At 36.7% G+C, this 23,711-nt stretch overlaps 1 protein-coding gene across 1 annotated transcript in view; it reads left to right on the top strand.

Moving 5' to 3' along the window:
• Window positions 1-20,207, top strand: part of LOC135209315 (tachykinin-like peptides receptor 86C) — a 63,430-nt gene extending 43,223 nt beyond the window's left edge. Inside the window, exons 12-13 of the mRNA XM_064242019.1 lie at window positions 14,752-14,874; window positions 19,966-20,207. Of these exons, the coding sequence (XP_064098089.1) occupies window positions 14,752-14,874; window positions 19,966-20,207 (365 nt within the window). The remainder of the gene's footprint in view (window positions 1-14,751; window positions 14,875-19,965) is intronic.
• The last annotated feature ends 3,504 nt before the right edge of the window (window positions 20,208-23,711 follow it).

The raw sequence follows: 23,711 nt of genomic DNA, 5'->3' as shown, positions 1-23,711 counted from the left end.
CCTCGTTTAGCAGCCAGTCCGATCGATCAATCTCCTCGTTTAGTAGCCAGTCCAACTATTCGCTCTCCTCGTTTAGCAGCCAGTCCGATCAATCAATCTCCTCGTTTAGCAGCCAGTCCGATCAATCAATCTCCTCGTTTAGCAGCCAGTCCGACCAATCACTCTTCTCGTTTTGAGGCCAATCTGAACAATCACTCGCCTCGATTGGTCGTTGAGCCAACTAGTCACTCACATCGTCTGGCTATTGATCCGATCAGTCACGCACCTTGACTGGCTGTTGATCCAACCAATCACTCACCTTGACTGGCTGTTGATCCAAGCAATATCTCATCATGATTGACTTTCAACCTGATCGTCAGCCACTCTGACCAATCTCTTACCTCGACAGGTTGCTGAGCTGACCTGCCACTCACCCCGATAGGCTGTTGAACCGACCAGTCATTAGTCACCTCAGCTGGAAGCCAGTTAAACCAATCAGGTGGAGCTGCTCGACCAGACTACTGACGTTTGAATTTCAGACAATACATGATTCATAATAAGATACAACTTATATTGATAGCCAAAGTATGTGACGCAATGTTTGAACTGAAGTCTAAAATGAGTTGGAAAGCAAGGCATGAAACTTATTACCTGAAATAGCAGAATAATAATAAGAGATTCAACTCTTAAATACTAAAATAAGACACCACTCTTGAATTGAAAGCCTGTGTAGGAGACACATCACCTCAGTTTAAAACCTGAATGCTGTATGAGACAGAATGCCTGAATTTGAAACCAAATTTGTGAAATACAACGCTGTTTGAAAAACAAATTTGTGAAATACAACGCTGAATTTGAAGAACAAATTTGTGAAATACAACGCTGAATTTGAAGAACAAATTTGTGAAATACAACGCTGAATTTGAAGAATAAATTTGTGAAAAACAACGCTGAATTTGAAGAACAAATTTGTGAAATACAACGCTGAATTTGAAGAACAAATTTGTGAAATACAATGCTGAATTTGAAGAACAAATTTGTGAAATACAACGCTGAATTTGAAGAACCAAATTTGTAAATACAACGCTGGAATTTGAAGAATAAATTTGTGAAAAACAAACGCTGAATTTTTGAAGAACAAATTTGTGAAATAACAAACGCTGAATTTGAAGAACAAATTTGTGAAATACAACGCAGAATTTAAGAACAATTTGTGAAATACAACGCTGAATTTGAAGAACAAAGTTTTGAAATACAACGCTGAATTTGAAGAAATTGTGAAATTACAAACGCTGAATTTGAAGAACAAATTTGTGGAAAAACAACGCTGAATTTGAAGAACAAATTTGTGAAATACAACGCTGAATTTGAAGAAAATTTGTTGAAATACAACGCTGAATTTAAAGAAAAATTTGTGAAAAAACAAAAAACGCTGAATTTGAAAGAACAAATTTGTGAAAATACAACGACTGAATTTGAAGAACAAATTTGTGAAATAAACGCTGAATTTAAAGAATAAATTAGTGAAAAAAACAACGCTGAATTTGAAGAACAATTTGTGAAATAAAAACAACGCTGAATTGAAGAACAAATTTGTGAAATACAACGCTGAATTGAGAACAAAATTTGTGAAAATACAACGCTGATTTAAGAAACCAAATTTGTGAAATACAACGCTGAAATTTGAACGAAACCAAAATTTGGTGAAATACAAACGGCTGAAATTTGAAGAACAAATTTGTGAAATACAACGCTGAATTTGAAGAACAAATTTGTGAAATACAACGCTGAATTTGAAAACCAAATTTGTGAATTACAACGCTGAATTTGAAAGCCTAATTTGTGAAATACAACGCTGAATGTGAAAACCAAATTTGTGAAATACAACACTGAATGTGAAAACCAAATTTGTGAAATACAACGCTGAATTTGAAAACCAAATTTGTGAATTACAACGCTGAATTTGAAAACCAAATTTGTGAATTACAACGCTGAATGTGAAAACCAAATTTGTGAAGTACAATGCTGAATTTGAAAACCAAATTTGTGAAGTACAATGCTGTATTTTGAAAACCAAATTTATGAAACACAACGCTGAATTTGAAACCAAATTTGTGAAATACAACGCTCAATTTGAAAACCAAATTTGTGAAATACAACGCTGAATTTGAAACCAAATTTGTGAAATACACAAATTTGGTTTTCAAATTCAGCTAAATTTGAAAACCAAATTTGTGAAATATAACGCGTAATGTGAAAACCAAACTGTACTAGGCAACGCTTGAGTTCAAAACCAAATTGTGTGGCAGCACCTAACTGACAAACCAAAAATTTCGGAATCAGTACCTGAATGATAACCAAAATATGAGATACAATGCTTATACTGGAAACCAAATTGCGATTCATAATTCTGTCATAATTCTGAATAGACAACCAAAATATGTGACAGTGCCTGGTTTAAAAACATTAATACGATTAAAAAAAATACTTGAAATTAAGTCCAAAATATGAGACACAATACTAAATTAAAAGCAAAATACGAGACACAAGTCGTGAACAGAAACCAAAGATTTTGGGGTGTCGTTATCAAGGACTAATATTTTTGGGTCATTGTCTTTTATTTTGAAGATTGAAAAAGAAACCCACAAAATCACTTTGTAACTTGTTTACTTCTAAGTATTTACATTTAGTTTTACTACACACTCGAGTACTTTTAGGCCCTGTCTGTGGCCCATTTTCAAGAGATGTTTGAAAATGGGCCACAGATAGGGCCTGAAAGTACTCGAGTGTGTAGTAAAACTAAATGTAAATACTTAGAAGTAAACAAGTTACAAAGTGATTTTGTGGGTTTCTTTTTCAATCTTCAGAAGAAAACTGAAAGAAGTTTTTGTTTGGTTCATTGTCTTTTTATGATATTTACAGTCTTTTGTTTGTGTTTTTACGGTCATTCCCAAGGGACTTGTACTATAAAACACGTCGCAAAGGTGGGTATATACACACCGGGTTTAATCCTGTGTTTTATCCATTGCTTTTCTAAAGTTTTATCATCCATATACATGAAGGGTGTCCATAAAGTCCTGGTACCATTACAAGTATTTATTAACCAGAATGGTACTGGGACTTTATGGACACCATGTTCTTCATCTTGCTATGAAAAAAAGATTCAAATATTCTAACAATTTGATGTTGTAGTGCGTTTACTTTTCTCAGATTGCTGTGGTGTGGCTTGTACAGATATCATACGTTGCCAAATTTCATGTAATGGTAATCATATTCATGGGGTCTATTGAAATAATTTTCATGTCTTGAAATGTGATTCTTATTACGTATATTCTTCGTTGAAACCTGTTTTATTAATGAAAATGAAGATATGGCATATTTTTTCTCCGGCGTTGCCAGATCTGAGTTCAGGGGACCTATGGTTGTTAAGAGGATTTAAAAGGTCATGGTCAATATCATTAACCCTCTCCGGTCCGGACGGGTCGAACCTTTTGTTTACGTTCCGGTCTTGGTACCTTACCCGTCGGTGAACAGTTGAAGAGTTAGACGCATTGAAAGTTCCCACAAAATGCTTTCTAATTTTACCCCTGTATTTTTTATCATGACTAAAGTGGTACCATTGGAAAGCTGAACGTTTATTCTAGCGTATATTAAAACTTCTTGAAAATAAAATCACAACTACCACCGTTTTAGATGTAATAAAATAGGACCAAAAATAATTTTTAGCGTTTCTTATTCTCTTCCTCTGATTTCAAAGGTCGAAAAATATATTTTCTGGTTAATCAAATGTAATAAATTTTACGTAAGTAGATAGAATATTTATGACTTAAAGTGATGGTAAATATTTCAGTCAACATTAATTGTTATTCTATGAATGGCAAGGTAACAAACAGAAGCATCCATCGAGCATTTCATGGATGGTTAGTTTATAGCCGACGCTGGCAGCACTGATGGCTAGGTAAGTTCCTCATCGTCTTAGCTCCTCCTCCTGTCTTTGACATTCAGCGACGGCCTGGTTGTTATAAACAACAACCAAGGTCATAGTTAGATCCCGCCACGTGGTGCATTTCTGCTTTATTCTTGTGCTGTCTTATCAGTTCTTGTAATGCTAGTTTCTTGTCGTGCTTATCTGACTTTTTCATATTTTCACACTTCTACATTCACTTTTGTTAAAAATTCTGAATAATGAAATATAATCCTCTCCATGCCTTTCACCTTCCAGGGCATAAAAGCCCCACTGGCATTTATCCCTCGGCTTTTGTCACAGAATTTATGGTGATTTCAACCTCCATAGCTGTATATTATAGACCTACAAATGAAAATGTAATTATAGCATGAGTTTTCGTATGTTTTCAAACATACTTCAATATAAAATTAAATATTAAGCAAAAACGAAAAGCCATCTTAAAATGAACAATCAGTAGTTATAAGGTGATTTAAAAGCTGATTTATTATGGATAGTTGGCTAACAAGTATACATTTTATAACCATCGATTCCATATCCTCAACGAAATCCGGTCAGTAAGAAAGTTATATCGTCGTTATGGTCTTGTTCAGTAATTGGGGCTCTTTTAAAATCATACCAAATAAGCAAGATATAGTGTTCTGTTTTCAGCAATGAATTACTTATTAAAAGAACAGACTACTTAACTTTGTAACGGAAGATTCAATCTATGATGCAATGTCTTCATTTTATGTGAAAGTAAATATAATATATATATATATATATATATATATATATATATATATATATATATATACATATATATATAGATATATATATATATATGTATAGTATATATTATATATATATATTATATATATATATACATATTATATATATATATATATATATATATATATATATATATATATATATATATATATATATATATATATATATATATATATATATATATACATCATATATATATATATATACATAGTATCATATATATATATATATACACATATACACACACACATATATATATATATATATATATATACATATACACATTACACATATATATATATATATATATATATATATATATATAAAGATAAAGTTACACCTACGAAAGAAAACTGAAGCACTGGAGATGCTAAGTACTTTCGTCTTACAAGACATGGTGACCATGTCTTAGTAATAAGACGAAAATACTTAACATCTCCAGTGCTTCAGTTTTCTTTCGTGGCTGTAACTTTCTTCATATAATCATCTCACTTTTAATTTTTGCGATTTAAAAACAAACATATATGTTTATATTTATATATGAAGATAAAAGGCCCAAGAAACACTATTTGAACGTTGCAACCACATACTCCGAGCACTTCCTTCTGTGCCCTTGTTCACTGGTACAATACGGACAGATGGTGTGTTACAAAGCATAAGTAGCTGTGGCAGTAAGTCTCTGTAGGTATGCATACCATCAGAGACTTATTGCCACAATTAGTTATGCTTTCTATAATACTATTGTAACACACCGCCAGTCCATTGTAGAATGAGAGAAGCGTTATGCCATGTGTGTGTGTATATATAATATATATATATATATATATATATATATTATATATATATACATACATGGCATAACGCTTCTCTCATTCTACAATGTCTGTTGCACTTGTGGCAACTTATACTGCTTCAGTAAAAAATGATGTTACTAATAGCAAGTTATACCATAGCAAGTTAGAAAAGACAAATTGCTGTTGATCACAGATCCGGCAATAATCAAAGATGGGGATCAAGAAGTCAAGCAATTTTTGTGCAGTTCAGTTCAGTTCACTAAAACGAATCCAGGCAATAAAGTCACAGATAAAAACGTCCCAGAAAAGCTCACAATGATTTTCATGGCATAAAAGTTCTGTTTCCTGTGAAATTTCAAGGGAAATGAAGCAAACGTTTTGTATACATATTTTTTCTGTGCTCTGATATGTAAAACAAATAAATACATAGAATTGAATAAGATAATAGGATTACATCCTAGATAAATAATATTCATGAAGTGAGCAAATAATATTGCAGTGATATACGTTGATGATAATGACTGTAAATGAAAAATGAATCCTTGCCTGGTTCCTAAACAAATATCAATAAAATAGGAAACATATATTTTTGTGGAGGATACCTCAGAAGTCCGTATGGAATAAAGCCACCTGTACTGAAAGTATCAGTGAAGTATATTGTAGGCTTATAAGATCACCGCATTTTGTAAACAACTTGTGTTATGTCTAAAGGTGAATATGCTCGCTGTAGATGAAACCCTTTCTGCTGTCCGTTGCCGAATTTATGTAAACAATAAGTGACGACAGCTCGATCCGCATAACCATACATTTAGGCTGAATATACAGTAGAATCGTGTACTTCCATGCTTCCAGGAACTTCACACAATTTCTACTGGAATAAGTTTAGCTTTGTTTTGAATTAAATGATTATATAGGATTTACTTGTAAATTGATTGTCAATGACCAAAATATAACTGTCTTGCCTTAGTTATGTTAAAATCATTATTATTATTTAGATTATCAAAATCCATATATATATGTGTACATATATATATATATATTATATATATATATATATATATATATATATATAATGTCAATAAATATAAGCCATGTATTGCTACCTATTGTATGTGATTGAGTTTTGAATTAAACCGCAATTTGATGTTTCCTAAGCCGAAGCTATTATTGGTGCATTGTTTATGTCGGAACTGTACTTCTGTAACAAACGAAGTGACTACCATAGCCCAGCTAGAAGAGACACATTGCTGTTTATCACAGATAAGGCAGTAAACAAAAGATGGCGAACAGGAAGTCGAGCATTTTTTGTGTCGTTCAGTTCCGTATAACGTAGTGAACGGTAAAATATTCAAAATTTCGTATAAGTGAAGTTACAGGAGGACCTTTTAATGTATAACATATTACAAAGGTAAGTAAATGCGTTATATACAATGTATTTGCGTGTATACGTATGTGTTTGTATATCCAGTATCCCATTTTATAGCTCTATGAGAAAGGGGAATGTTGGTGGGGAGGGATTTGAGGGTGTGATTCATATTTGAAATGATTTGTTACTTAGGGGTGGTTAATTATGTACGCTATAATATATATATATATATATATATATATATATATATATATATATTTATTTATTACACGTTGTAACTATTATTACATTAGTTTACATTCTGTTACTTGTTCTTATTGATTGAAGCATTTGGGCGGGGATCGTTTCGGCAGTGACCTTCACTTTGTGTATACAGCGTAAAACGTCGCACAAAGGCATCCTATCCTAACCCTATGCCTAAAGATACATACATACCGACACGTGCGCGCGCACACACAAACATTATTTGTATAATGGTTAATAATTTGTGTTGAATATAACGAAATGAAGAAACGTGCAAATAAACAGCTCACGGGTTGTAAACTATAATTATCGATAGCCGCGTAGTCTGGGGTACTGAAGACTACCTGAAGGCAGGCGCACCCAAATTCCAGATGGGATTATAAAGGTTAATTTTGACCACTAGGAGTTCCCATTCCTAATCTGAGTCACTATTCCCTAGACTCCTGCTGTCATTTCCCAGTACTCTTGAGTCCTCCACACTCTCGGTGAACTATTTATTTGCATGTTTCTTCATTTCGTTATGTTCAACACAGATTATTAACTATTGTGTGTGTATATATATATATATATATATATATATATATATATATATATATATATATATATATATATATATACACATCCCTAAGTAAATTGAAAAATATTGTGATCTTCCTCAAAATCATGTCGACATGATTAAAGGTATTGTTTACGGAGCTGCCAATGTTAAGCATGAAAGTAACTTCCCTGCTCGCTATAAGAAAAGTTTGACCGATCTTAAAAAGGACAATACTATCCACATCACAAAAGCTGATAAGTCAAATAGTATAGTAATTTTAGATAAAGCTGACTACATATCACGTATGCAAGCCCTACTGGATGATGATGTGACTTATAAAAAACTAACAAAAAATCCTCTTGATCAAGTCATAAAAAACTTCAATAGCATAGTGAAAAGTATCCTTAAAGATAAAACAGAACTACTAGGCAAATTGTCAGTCAATTCTCCTTCGCTACCTTACTTATATGGATTAGTCAAAACGCACAAAGAAAATAACCCTATGCGGCCTATTATCAGTACTGTTGGTTCAATTTCATATAAACTCTCGAAATATATCACTAAGATCTTGTCCCCGTTACTTGGAACCATCTCCGATTCTCATATATATAATTCTCTAGATTTAGTTGATAAATTATACAAAATTGCTCTTTGCCCTACTGATAGATTCGTTAGTTTTGACGTATGTTCTCTTTTTACTAAAGTCCCTATAGACTCTATTTTAGAATATCTTAGCAATGAACTAACTCAGCATGAATTACCTCTACCTATAAGTCACATTATTTCACTCACGAGTTTGTGCATTTGTGATTGTAAGTTTATATTCAATGGTGAATTTTATCAACAAATTTTTGGCATGGCAATGGGAAATCCTTTATCACCATTGCTCTCAAACCTGTATATGGAATTCTTCGAAAAACGCTACTTACCTAATATCATTCATATTCCTGTAAAGTGGTATCGTTACGTTGATGATTGTTTAGCACCATCTTAATATAAAAATATCAATTTTTTCCTCTGTTTTTACAAGCATTGCGAATTGTCAGTCCACAATATTTGGATCAAGAATTTGAATACATAAGAAAAATAGGGAAAGATTTATGCTATCCTTCACATATATTAGACATTTGTTATAATAAAGCCCACAAAAAGTTTTATACTGAAAACAACACACAGAAAGAAAATTCTAAGAACATTCTCAGTTTGCCTTATTTTAACGGATTTGAAACCATTAAACCATTGTTAAAAGCTTTTAATGTCAACCTTGTTTCTTCCTATAATATCACACTAAAGAGAATGTTAATAAAAAATGGCCCCAGAGAAAGCAACAACATAATATATAAAATTCCATGTATGGATTGTCCCTCATTCTATCTCGGACAGTCGAGCAAGGGCTTAGAAGTAAGGCTAAGCCAGCATAAATACTCTGTAAAAACTGGGCAAAAATCTAATGCATTATTTATTCATTTAAGTGAAAACAACCACCGAATTAATTGGATTGACAGTTTAGTAATTGCACGGTCAAGAGATGTCTTATCACGAAATCTTTTAGAATCTGCTTTAATACAACTTACTTTTCATTGCAATTTCAATGTTAGTCGTGGCCTTTTTCATTTAGACCCTTGTATCTGTAACATGTTTAAGAATGACCTCAAATATATAATTACTGACTTAAATAAAAATCAGTTGCCTTAGAGTTATTAAAAATTTTATTGTAATGTATGTCTGTCATGTTTTGTGAATATGGTTTTGTTTACCAGGTTCCGTATAGCTGTCACCTATAATCCTTTAATTGTCTGGAGATTGTATCTGAGATGATTGTCTTAAACCTTTAATTGCACCCTCTGTTTATGCTTGTTTGGGAAGGTTTCTTATCTTCCAGGTGTGTCGGATTCTAGGCACTAATCCTTTTATAATCCCTATCTGTCAGTTATACGAACCTTCTTGTATTGTCTTTTCTCGTATTTTTGTCAGTATCTGCTTCAGTAAAGGGCTTTTAAGCCGAAAGATCTCGCAGACTCCTTCGTTTATTTTTCCTTCGTGGCATTTATCTTTATTTATGGATTTATCACGTTCCTAACTTTCGTGATTCTGTTATACATATATATATATATATATATATATATATATATATATATATATATATATACATATACATATACATATAGCATATATATATATATATATGATATATGATGTATAATATATACATATATATAATATATATATATATCATATATATATATATATATATATATATATATCGATATGATATATATATATCTATATATATATATTTAGATATATATATATATATACAGGAACACTATATATATCTATATATATATATATATATATATATACTATATATATAGTATATATTGCATATTATATATATTACAATATATATTATTGCATATATAATATATATTATATATATATAATATATATATATATATATATATATGTACACAATAGTTAATAATCTATTTTGAAAATAACGAATTGAAGAAACATACAAATTAATAGTTCATCGAGAGCTTTTGCGCACATGATCTGAAATTTTGGAATATGTTGTCATTTGCTCTTCAGACAAGACATCGACTGCCGTGATGAAAACTACTATTTTTATGATAACGAAGTTATGGATAAGGTGAGCAACGTCTCATCCACCCATTCCTATTGCTTGACGAAAATGAAAGTGTCATAAGGTGACGAGATACACACTCCATCCAATTATTCTAATTCATTGTCGACTAGTTGGCACGAATTTCATTTTATTTTCGTAATGTATAAAAGACATAACCGAAAGGAGCGTATACAAACATAAAAAGTCACTCAAAGGTCTGGAAGTAATACTGCTATAATTTATTACCGACTCATCAAAACAAGTAGCTGAAAATTTTTCTATAGTCTATTGCAGCATGGATTCCATTTCGCCCAGTCTCTTTGTCTAAAGATACCTACACACCCAAACATTCACTCACAGACCTAAACACGCAAGAGTACACACAACACACACACACACACACACTCACACACACACAACACACACACACACACACACACATATATATATATATATATATATATATATATATATATATATATATATATACGTATATGTATAACTGAATCACGATAGTTTGGAACGTGATAAATACATAAGTTATAAGCTACCCCAGTGTTTCACGTTCCTTCGTGGCTTATACCTTTATTTACACACACACACACACACACACACACACATATATATATATATATATATATATATATATATATATATATATATATATATATATAGATATATTATATATATAGAATATTACTTCCAGACCTTATAGTGACGTTTTATGTTGTATGCGTTTCTTTCGGTTATATCTTTTTATACATTACGAAAATAAAATGAAATTTCGTGCCACTAGTCGGCAAAGAATTAGAATAATTGGATGGGGTCTGCATCTCGTCACTGGATGACACTTTCATTTTCGTCAAGCAATAAGAATGGGATGAGACGTTGCTCACATTATCCATAACTTCGTTATCATAAAATCGTAATTTTCATCACGGCAGTCGATGTCTTTGACTGAAGAGCAAATGACAAGATATTACAATATTTCAGATGATGTGCGCAAAAACCTTTTTTGACAAAGGCGTCTTCAGAAAAGGCTGATATATATATATATATATATATATATATATATATATATATATTATATAATATATATATACACTGACCTTGATATGGTCAGAATGTCGCCCGCCCCCCCGTATTACTTATGGAATTCTCTACTACGTGTTGAAGATGGGCATGAGACAATTACCAATGGGTCTACTGATTTCATACTCACATCTTTCCTTTTACTATGTAAAAACTATTACGTATTTAACTATATTTATAATAAGTACTTAATTACACAAGTTTTATGTAATTTGTAAATATAATATGTATGTACATAAGTTATCAATGAAATATATTCAGCTATGCATGGCAAGTGCAATTTTTCATAACCATTTTGACCGATGTAACCCTATTCATTTTCCCATAAACCTGACTCGTTTATACAGTGTGTACACTTTTGCCCTACATGTCGAGTACGTAGGCATACGCATATGCAGACGCACATACATACATACACCATATAAACAAACGTATATACACTCATTTAAATATGTGTGCGCGCGCGTGTACGCGCGCGCCCGTGTTTGTATGTTTGCGTGCATAACTCCAAAGATGTACGTACATCTATACCTCTCTCTATCTCCCATATTTACTAACGAAAGCTTGGCCGGGTCAGCGGGGTAGACAGAATGGGTATATGCAAGAGGAGCGGTTTGCACACTGGTTGTAAATATACCTGGACCATTACAATCGTTGCCATATCATTGGGATTGTTTCAAATTTATATTTTATGGTTCTCTCAGTAAACTTGCAGTTTTCTGCATTTTCGTTTTACATTGAATAACATTACTATATATATATAAGAGCTTTGATAAAGGATTTATTTCTGGAAAATTACAAATGATTTATTGGTAATTTACTAATCGGCATCATTTTGAAATCGAAATGTTTTCGATTTCATCACGAGATTGAACGCAGCTACATATCGTATGCCGACTGATTTTTTTTTTTTTTATATATATACTTTTTAGAAATATGGATTGCAGTGAAAATATTGTTCGTCAGAGACAGAAAAATTATATATCGGATCTGAGGGAAGAGCACTAATTACTTCTTAGTCAAATTTAGGGATGTCGGGCGACTTGGTGACAGTGTTACAAACCAACTTGAGGAAAAATGAAGACCAGGAGAAAGTAGCGAGAGGCGACTTTCACCTGGGAAACTCGCGGGCGAAATGAGGTGATCTCGCCAGAAACAAGCCAAGTTTTTGGCGTAGTTTTGAATATTATTTTCGGGCCCACATTATGGATTTATTGGTTGGGAAAAGATATTCTTTGATTTATACACGTCAAGTAGAGAAAACAGACTATGGATTGGATAAATTTTGGGGACGCTATATCGAGTTATTACAAAGATATGCACGGTGTTGGAGTGGGCTTCTGGCAGAAGCCCTCGATACCTAGTATGAGAGACCGGAAAGGGTTAAAGGGTACTCGCTCTCGATCACCCTCTGTGATAAGTATGGACCAAGGCCAATAGCCTTGGTATGGACAGCCCAGCCCAAGTGACTCCCGTAAACGTCTTCACCCACCACCTGAGGCCAAGGAAATGGTCTATAATTTCTGTTGTTGTTGTTGTTGTTGTATTAAGCCAACACTTCTTGTTGGCACGGGGCTTTCCCTGGTTCGGCCCGTACAATAATTTCCTGAAATACTTCATTTTATAAAAACATCATGAAGGTCCTGTAACTGATGTTTCGAAGGCTAGCCAGAGAACATCCAAAGCAACAAAAGTGTCAGAAATGACTATTCGTAGACTTAAGAAGCAAGAGAGGCAGGAAATATAGTGGAATCTCCAGTGTTTCAAAAAAGAAAAGAGAAAGTGAGTCCTGTGACTGACTTGGATGATTTTGATAAAAATGTTATGAAGAGAGGAATAAGTGGTTGTCTTTTCCAAGGGCATAATAGATCGATTGACTTATGAATTTATGTTTCAAGTCCAAACACCGGAGCCAACAGGGCCTCAGCGCATCTATAATCATAGAAAGAGAAAGAAGGAATAGCTAAATAGAATAGAGAATGAAAAAAAAAAAAGTTAACAGGGAAGCATTTAATGGGCCTTACGTACCCGTAGATATGACAACTCTGCCTTTTCTACCTGGCCCCACCCTAGCGATCTTAGAAAAGTAAACGCACTATAGTGTTTTCCATTTTACTTGACTTGCGACAAAAAATTCACTCCGTGGACTTAAAAAGAGACGTGTAATGTTTTTCCAGTTTCTTAGTAACACGGAGAGAGAGAGAGAGAGAGAGAGAGAGATAGAGAGAGAGAGAGAGAGAGAGAGAGAGAGAGTTAAAAAATAATGGGCTCTAGCGGTTATGTATAAAAAATAATTTTCATAAGACGATAATCAAAGATTTTAAATTTGCTGTAGCATTGCACATCGTAAGCTATATGTTCCCTTCTCTCTCTCTCTCTCTCTCTTTCTCTCTCTCTCTCTCTCTCTCTCTCTCTCTCTCTCTCTCTCTCTCTCTCTCTCATAAGCCAGTAATATAGTTAAATATTTTAAATCTGCTGTCGCATTGAACATCATAATTTATATATTCCGCCTCTCTCTCTCTCTCTCTTTAAGCCAATAATTAAATATTTTAAATCTGCTGTCACATTCCAAAATTACTCTCTCTCTCTCTCTCTCTCTCTCTCTCTCTCTCTCTCTCTCTCTCTCTCTCTCTCTCTCTCTCTCTCTCATAAGCCAGTAATTAAAGATATTAAATCTGCTGTCACTTTTCAGATCATAAGTTATATATTCCCTTCTCTCTCACTCTCTCTCTCTCTCTCTCTCTTTCTTTAAGCCAATAATTAAATATTTTAAATCTGCTGTCACATTCCTCTCTCTCTCTCTCTTCTCTCTCTCTCTCTCTCTCTCTCTCCCCGAGCGCTTAAACAGCTAAAGGTCCGAGCATCCGATATCTCTGCCAAATCATAATGGACCAGCAAGAAAAATCCATTATAATGGACGTTCACAAGGAACTTAACGCAAACATGTCTCGCCAAATTAGCTGTGACAGATAAACATACCGAAACCAATAGCGTTCCGTAATCTGATAGGTTCATTGGTCCTATTACATCACTTTAGGCTTTAATTCAATCAGTAATCTCAGCAAGAGTGTAATTTGGGTCCTTCACGTATGCGCAGCTACGGTATTTTCAAAACGCTAAAATAAGAAATGGTAAAATAAGATAGGATTTAGAAATATGGGAACTGGTTGACAGTTTACTTGGGGTTATAGTCCACATTCATACTCTTTTTATTTTCCATTTCCTTCATACCTTGGTCAGATCATGGATTCCAGGTAAAAAAAAAAAAAATTACCGTTAAAAAAGTCACAGAAAAAAAAGTCTCGTCTTTCCTACGTAGATAGTGACCTCCAGCAAGGGTAAAATTTTAAACCCGGTATATATCCACCTTTGCAGCGTGTTTAGTACAACCCCATTGGGATGATCGTAAAAACATAAACAAAAGACTACCTATGAAAGATCAGGATCCTCTGGTTAAGAAAGCATTGGATATGGCCACTAAGGATAAAAGTAGTAGAGGTAGGTAGAGAATGAGATGGAGTGACGCCATAGAGACGCGAAACTACTTACTGGGCGTAGAACACGCAGATACCCAAAATAGACTTATATGGAAAAGGATAACTCGAGAGGTGGACACCATAAAACGACGGGATTAAGCTCCAACGAACGAGATGATCAAAAGAACCTTAAATAACAGTACATATGAAATCAGCAATAATTAGTTTGAGCAGGTTGAATATACTAAAAACATGGCGGCCCCCCACCCACCCCTCAACCGGTTACCCAGGATAAGAAAAGATACGAAGGGGAGGTTTGGAAATATTTATTCAATAAAAAATAATTTAGAACATATCCTGTTGCACTGTCCAACCTGTATAAGAAAAGTGAATAGGCCTGTTCTTCAGTAGTCATACCAGGAAGACAAAGGCCAGATTGCTCTAACATGCCTCTGAGTTCTCGGAAGTTAGCAAAGAGGAGAGTAAAGGGAATTTTTGAATTATTTACAAGTCCGAGAATCGACCCCAAACAATTTAGGACTAGACAGGAGAATGTCTCACATTTTTCCATAATATTTGTTGTAAATTTATTTGTACATATACATTTTCTAACCTTTAACGAAGTCACTGCTAAGAGCTACAAAGTAACTATACCCCATTTTCTTTAGTATAAGCTCTGCAGAAAAATTAATATTATATTTTGAATAACTTGATTAACTTTACTTAGCATTTAAAATATTTGATAGATAGATTTAATAAATAGATTTAACTGTCCCTTCAAATTATTTAAGAAATTATTTAATTGATTTGGGGAGTGATAAGAACCATTGACCTGACATAGGCCTTTTCAAGGGGTAGGATTAGGTCGGGCGGGTTTTTTGGCCCTTGTTCAAACGGACGGCGAGCGAAGAAGGCGACAACTAGGTCGGCGACTTCGCCCTTTTAAGTTTAATTTACGTTGTGTGGGGTTTAGAAATTAATAACCCTTTAAATAATTGGTTTGTGTGATCTCCTTTCCTGTTTGTACCTATCCTAAAACCTCATCCTATCCAAAATCCTTATCTGCAACCAAAACTTTTAACAGCCTTCGTCACTGATCGGTCGACGGAAAATTCAGTAAGTGGAATAACATTCTTATCAACGTACCAATTATTTCCACGAATGCGATTTAGAGGTCGCTGGGTTTGCTGATTAAATATATATAGGATTTGTTTTTAGTTTACACGTGAATTAAGAGGTGTGTGTCCAAACTGGGTTAACTTGAAGGTAGGTCAAAATACTAATTTTCCACAAAGACTAGACCGCCATTATTGGACGGCTGATTGAACCACGGTCTTTTCGTTAGGAAGCGGTTTCGTCTTTTTAAAACGTTTAACTTACGTATTTAACTTAACTTACTTATTCAAGACGTAATACACTGTTTTCTTTACCTTGACTAAATTTTAAGCCCTTTTACATAGTTAGGCTATTGTAATATTGGAGTTTGTGAGAATTAATTAGGCATAGACTCAGATTGAATAATTTTACAAAGGCTTATATAATTATATGGGCGTAGTAATAAATTTAGTCGAAATTAGGTCTGTCTGTTTACTAGCATTACTTTTCGGGATTAGTTTACTTTAATTTTACTTTAACCGGGTCGGAACTTAGTAGAATTCTGGGACCAAACTGAACTACCCTGGGAATTTTATGGCCTTGGTTTGATTTATTCATAGTCCTATTTAGATTAATTGCATTACCTGAATTACTTTTACCTTTACCAATTTAACTAACCTAATTAAGCTTACCAAGCAATTATTAATCCTTTGGATTTTCTGGCACAAGTCTGAAAACACGTTAGGCGCACGGAAGAATTGTGTGCTTAACAGCCCGTTTTATACCATTTACTAAATTACTACTAGAGAACACTCAGTGGAAGGAATTACCCTTGTAATTTGTAGAGTATATTCCTTCGATCTTCCCACTGAGCGAAACAAATTTCCCACAAAGGAAGATTGGCATCCCCAGCGGGATGTTTTAAGGCCTGTGTTGTTGTCCAAGGATTTTTTGTCTTGTTACCTTTTAAACTCATAAAATGTCTGCGACACAATTAGCATATTCCCTCCGACTTTATGAGGAAAACTGCAAGGATTTGTGCACAACTGCTGTGGACTTGATTCAAAGGGCAAGTGATGTTGAGTCCTCGACCTTGGGAGACATATCGTCTTGAGGCTAGAGTCTCAAATAAAGAAGTATGAAGAACTCAACTTTAAGTACTTAGTTCAACTTGGAGAAGAAGGGTTCTCTGAGCAAGACCCTGATAGAACACAAGCTCACTACAAAGCGGCGTCATGCCAACCAAGTCATCACAGAGAGCACTGAAGTTTTGGAGAAACTAAAAATCATTTGCATGGAAGCCAAACCCCAGAGGAGTATTTCAACAGAGTTTAGGCCATGGCATAAGGTTAAGTTGCCGTCTTTATCACTCCCGGAATTTGAAGGGACAGATGGAGAATGGCCCCCTTTTTGGGATGTTTTCGAGTCTAACGTTCACTCTCGTCCAGACTTGAGAGCTGTTGACAAATTTAATTACCTGAAGGGATGTTTGAAGGGTGAAGCTCTAACTCTGATTAGAAATATTCTTGTCACGAATGAAAACTATTTAGACGCCATTGACCTGTTGAAGAAAACTTATGCTAATCCAGAGAAAATAATCTCATCTCTAATTTGTCAACTAGCAGGCCTACCTAAACCTTCTGCAGATCTGGATTCACTACGTAGCTTCTGGACTAAACTTGAACAATATGTTAGAGGCATAGAAAGAAACAGACCTAATTCGGATCACTGTACCTGGACGCTTGGACCTCTGTTTTTCAAAAAACTACCTGGCAAGGTGAAGAACAAATCCAAAACAAGTGTGGACAGGACTACCCCTCACTCCTAGATATCTTAGAGAGGGGCTAGGAAAGGTAATCTGACCTTGTCTTCCTTGGATTTGAACCCAGGATAAGAACAAGGATTACTCCCATAGAAAACCCAAGCCTAACCAAAGTTCCAATAGACCAGGTAATCAGACCAAAACTCAGGTTAGTTCTTACACCCCTAAGAAAAACGAAGTTACGAATCTGAGTATTTCTGTCACTCCAGGACAGCCTAATAAGACGCTAGAACACAAAGTTGTGTATTCTGTGATAGACCAGAACACAAAGCCTACCAGTGTGACATTTACAAGACCACGCAAGAGCGCATCTCAAGACTTACCGCAAAAAATCGTTGCGTGAAATGCACTTCACCTAACCCATAAAGGACAACCGATTGTCTTGTGAAGTTCCACAAATGTCTGTCATGTAAAACTGGACTACAACCATTCAGCATTGTGCCCTGACTCCTCAACTGAGGTCTCTTGCTGTGAACTATTGTGGAGACAATGACAGTGACAAAGACTTAAAGTCACAAACAAGTGGAATTCTCCCTACCGCCTTAATGAAAGTGGTGTCCTCTAGGCAACACAAGGAACTAGATCACTGTTTGATTCTGGGGCGCAACGTACCTTCATCACACAAGAAGGAGCAGTGGAAGAGTGTAAACTTTGTACGAGACAATCCTGTCCAACTGAGCATCAGTGGGTTCTGGGATACCAAAGAAACCTAGAGAATATAGTACGGTCACTGTACCTGTCAGGGTAAACGATGACAGCCTTGTAACTTTAAAGGCTATTGTCGTACCTAAACTACCTCAGAGCGCTAGGCCTCGTGGACTCTGTAAGATAGTGTCTGAACTGAAGAGCCAGAATGTCACCCTAGCTGATCCTAACTTGTCAAGTAGTCAGATTGACCAGGTGAAAACTGCTTGTTGGCATAGATCACTACTTGACTTTATCCATTCTCCACAAGCAAACGGAGTGAACCTGATTGAGTCCTCCTTAGGATATCTGGTCGCTGGTAACTGCCTAGTATGACACCCTATCAGTGCTCATTCTGTAACTGTAATGAGACTAGCAGTTGATGACCTTCCAAAGCTGCTCTAGAGATACCACTTGAGATGTCTGATAGCAAATTTGCTGAAGACCCCATCCAACAGCTTTGGACCCTAGAATCAGTCGGAATCATTGATCAAGATATGTCACCTGAGGATAAATTTGTACTGGAAGAATTCAAGAATTCCATCAATATGGTTGAAGGACGATATGAGGTATCTCTCCCACCTGGAAAGTCGATAAGAAACAACTCCCTACCAACTTAGCACTCTCGAGGAAAAGACTGAACAGTACTATTCCCAAGCTGAAACAAACTAATAAGTATCTGGATTAAATTTATGACCAGATCATCAAAGAACAACTGTCTCTCGGCTTCATTGAAACAGTGCCAGAAGAAGACCAAAACCGGACAAATGTTCATTATTTACCCCATTTACCTGTGATTAAGGATTCAACTAACTAACGCCCATTCGTATTGTATTTTGATGCAAGTGCCCGGATGGACAAGCAGGCCCCTAGCCTGAATGATTGCTTATACTCTGGCCCATCCTTGACTAGTCATTTAACCGACTTGTTGTTGAAATTCCGTCTCGACCCATTTGCGGTATCGGCAGACATCAGCAAAGCCTTCTTACGGGTAGGTCTCCAACCTAGGGATCGAGATTATACACGTTTCATTTGGCTAAAAGATCTTAACAATGAAAAGGACCTTCAAGCCTATAGGTTTAGATCAGTTCTCTTTGGAGCCACCTGCTCGCCTTTTTTACTCCAGTCAACCTTGCAACATCACTTTGAAACCTACCCCACTTCACCTGAAGTTAGTTCCTCATGACCAAATTTTATGTGGACAACTTAATTGGTTCCTTACCAACAACAGTCAGCCTCTACAGCCTTTACAAGGTTGCAAAGGAAGTCCTGTTCAGATGCCGGAATTCCTTTAAGAGAATGGATCAGTAATGACCCAACCTTCAACGAAATGGTAAAACAAGAAGGTGGGTATGGAACACAGAAGGCTCCAGATCTTTGTCAAAGTTCTAGGACTTCATTGGAACTACAAGACTGACCACTTAAGCATAAAACCCCCTACCTTTGAGGAAGCTCCGCTTACCAAAAACGGCCTACTTTTGAGCAACCTTTCAAAAGTATTTGACCCTCTAGGATTGTTTGCTCCCATAATTGTACGAGCCAAAGTTCTTATGCAAAAGATCTGGAAACTATCTAAAAGGTGGGATGATGTTTTGCCACCAGAACTTCAAGAAGAGTGGTCGAAGATCAAGAAAGACCTCGAGAACGTATCATACCAGGAATTCCACGCTTCACAGCCAACAGAGGGACCAACTACTCTCTTCACGTATTCTGTGATGCTAGTGAGAAGGCCTATGGGGCTGCAGCCTATTTGATGGACCAACACGCAGGTGCGAACCTAGTTTTCTCTAAAGCAAGAGTCGCCCCTCTCAAAAAGAAAAGCATACCACAACTTGAGCTGACCGCCAACTATAGTGCAGTCAAAATAGCTGACTACCTCAGAACCGTTTTCACTACCGATGGTGTCAAGATTACTGACACTGTCATATGGTCTGACAGTAAAGTTGCCCTACACTGGATTCAGAAACAACAAATCAAATAAAAACATCTATGTCCGCAACAGGGTGAATGAGATAAGTCAGGTCACTGAAGTGAAGTACCTCTATGTACCTGGTGAAGAAAACCCAGCAGACCTTGTCTCTAGAAGGAATTTCCATGCGGCAGTTTAAGAAAAGTCAAATTTGGTTCCATGGCCCAAGTTGGCTCCCGAACCCAGAGATGTGGCCAGAGCAGGCAGATGTATCTACATGCTACCCACCTGAAACACCTGAAGAAGTTTTAACTACAGTTGTCAGTGAAGAAGCTACTTGTCCCATAGAGATCCGTAGGTTCGCTTCCCTCCTAAACTTATAAATGTCACTAAGCTAGTAATTAAGTTCACTAGGCTCCTTAAACGTACATTGGGAATCGTAAAACTAAGAATCGGGACCCGTAAACTCTGAAAATGTCGAAAGTACAGAACTCAGAAGCATTACGAATTTCTTATTGGCTTCACACAGAGTCAGTATTTCCCAGAGGAGTTGTCATACCTTAACAAGAATTCCCACAAAATTCCAGCCAGAATTAAAAGCCTAGGCTTGTTCCTGGATGAGAATGGACTTTTGCGATGCACTGGGAGACTACAAAATGCGGACCACCTTCCATATAGCAGTAAATTTCCTCTGCTTTTACCTCCAAATTCTCCTCCTGACTGGACTTATAGTCATTCAAGCACATGAAAATGTTCTTCATGCAGGCGTTCAAGACACAATTTGCAAGGTGAGAGAAGAATACTGGATACCAAGACTGAGACAGTGTGTCAAGAAGATGAAACGAAGTGTCACCTATGTAACCGTCTGGAAGGACCTGCATTGCGCAGGCCTCCCTCCGCCACCTCTACCGGCTTGCAGAGTGAACAGTCTCCGGCCATTTGAGGTGACCGGGGTAGATTTGACTGGACAAATTCTTATCTGCAATCCAGCCACTAAAGAACTAGACAAGGTTTACATAGTCGTATTCACTTGTACCTCAACACGAGCTTGTCACCTGGAAGTGGTAAAGACTTAACCAGCACTGCTTTTCTCAATTCCTTCAGGCGATTCACTGCACGAAGATCTTGCCCTCGTCGAATGATTTCTGACAACGCCACTAACTTCAAAACTGGTTCTTCCTTGATTCAGTCCTTGTATGATGACACTGACGTACAGTCCACACTGACTAGGGAAAATTGTAAATGGACATTCATCACACCTAGGGCACCCCATCAAGGAGGCTTCTATGAGAGGATGGTTGGCAGTGTGAAATCAGCACTAAAGAAAGCTATATTCAAGAAGAGGATAATTCTGACGAACTGAATACCATTGTCACTGAGATAGAGCGTCGTATTAACAATAGACCTCTTACATAGGTGTGTGGATGCTACATCTCCAGATACCGTCGATGCCCTTACCCTTCTCACCTGTTGTATGGCTACCGGTTAAACTCGTTACCCACTACCATAGACCGGGACTACCTGAATGACCCAGATTTTGAGCTTGACCACAAACAATGTAATGAGAGATTCAAGTTTGTATCTCAGGTAATGCATGCATTCCAAGAACAGTGGGAGAAGGAATACTTGCAGTCCCTGAGAGATAGACACTATTTCAACGGGGATCCAACCCAACCGTTCCAAACCAAAATTAAAGTAGGAGATGTGGTGTTAGTACATAATGACACCCCTCGTTGCATGTGGAAATTGGCAAGGGTCATTCAGCTGATGCCCAGCTCTGATGGACTGGTCAGAGTTGTGAAACTACAGACCAGCAATGGAGAGACAACTAGGTCAGTTGACAAACTTTACCCGCTGGAGGTCTCTAAGCCAGAGGATATGTATACTGTAGAAGCTGCGGAGAAAAATTTAGGAGACAGTCAAAATGCTGAAGGCTATCAAGCAGAAGAGAGACCGAAGAGAAGAGCCGCCACCAACTCGAGGCGATTCTTACAGCAGTTGATTAATGATGAAGCTGTTTAACCTAACACAAAACTGTGTGTTTTGTGTTATCTCCCCCGGGAGGATGTTGTAAATTTATTTGTACATATACATTTGTTCATGAAACTTACCTGACAGATATATATATAGCTGTATTTCTGACGTCCGACAGAATTTCAAAATTCGCGGCACACGTAGTGGGGCGGTCAGGTGGTAGTACCCATTCCCGCCGCTGGGCGGCGGATATCAGGAACCATTCCCATTTTCTATTCATATTTTTTCTGTCGCCGGTGCTGCAAACATCTGTTTACAGTACCTCCGTCTAGGATTTTTTCATTATCTCGCTTAATATTATCTGGATTGACTTTTGGTATCGACTTCTGGATTGTTGGATTGGCACGCGGAATAGTGGATTGGTTTTTTATTTTGGATTGGCTTTTCTAGATTCAGTATGTCTGGATCAAGTTCGGGAAGTTTCAGAGTGTGTGTGAGGAGTGAATGTAAGGTGAGGCTTCTTAAACCTTCAGTTGATCCTCACACAGTTTGTATGGATTGCAGGGGGCATGTTTGCGTGGTTGATGATCGGTGCAATGAATGTAAGGATTTGGATGATGATAAAATGGAGGTGCTATGAGACCTATCGGCGTAAATTAGAGCGCGATAGAGTCAGGAGGTCTTCCTCCAAGGGCAGCTCTACTAAAGGTAAGGATAGTAACATTTCTCCTCCTCTAACACCAGTAGATTTTGCCCAACCTAATCCTGTTTTGTTGCCTTCGGGCCCCAGTGCTGTGTCTGGAGAAGGTAACACCCTTTCTCTGATTCTAGAGTCTATTCGTGCTCTCGAATCTAAAGTTTTGGCCCTACCAAAACGGGGCCAGTGAAGTTTGTGTTAGTGCCCCTAGTGTTGTGGAGGGGGCGTCAGATCGGCCCCATAATGCCTCTAGGCCTAGACCTCTATCGGACTCCCAGGACTCAGGGAGTGGGTATGTCGAAAGCCGAACAAGAGGGTTACGGGGGCTCCCCACCGATCTGGCGTCCCTTCGGCAGGCCTTGTTGCTAAATCCCAGGCTGCCAAGGAGCGCGCACGAGCGCGTATCCTGAAAGATTGCTTTTCGTCCTCCGAAGCGTCCTCCCCGCGCAAGGGTGGAGCGCTCGGAGAGACTCGCGTCCGTTGAAAAGGACTTTTCGCTTTGAGGACGCTTCACGTCCTATGTCTTCCTCTTTCGTCAGAGGACGCTTATGACGCCTTTCCTCCTCAGAAGAGAGGAAGGCTTTCTACCGATGAGGACGTTCGTTTCCACGCACAGGCGTGTTCACCTGAGAGGCAGATAGCTGTACCTGCTAGAAGGAAGGAGGCGTCCCCTCGACC

Source organism: Macrobrachium nipponense, chromosome 37 (assembly GCF_015104395.2).
Source record: "Macrobrachium nipponense isolate FS-2020 chromosome 37, ASM1510439v2, whole genome shotgun sequence".
NCBI lineage: Eukaryota > Metazoa > Arthropoda > Malacostraca > Decapoda > Palaemonidae > Macrobrachium > Macrobrachium nipponense.
The sequence above is the reverse complement of the archived record's forward strand: the minus strand, read 5'-3'. Positions and strand labels throughout refer to the sequence as shown.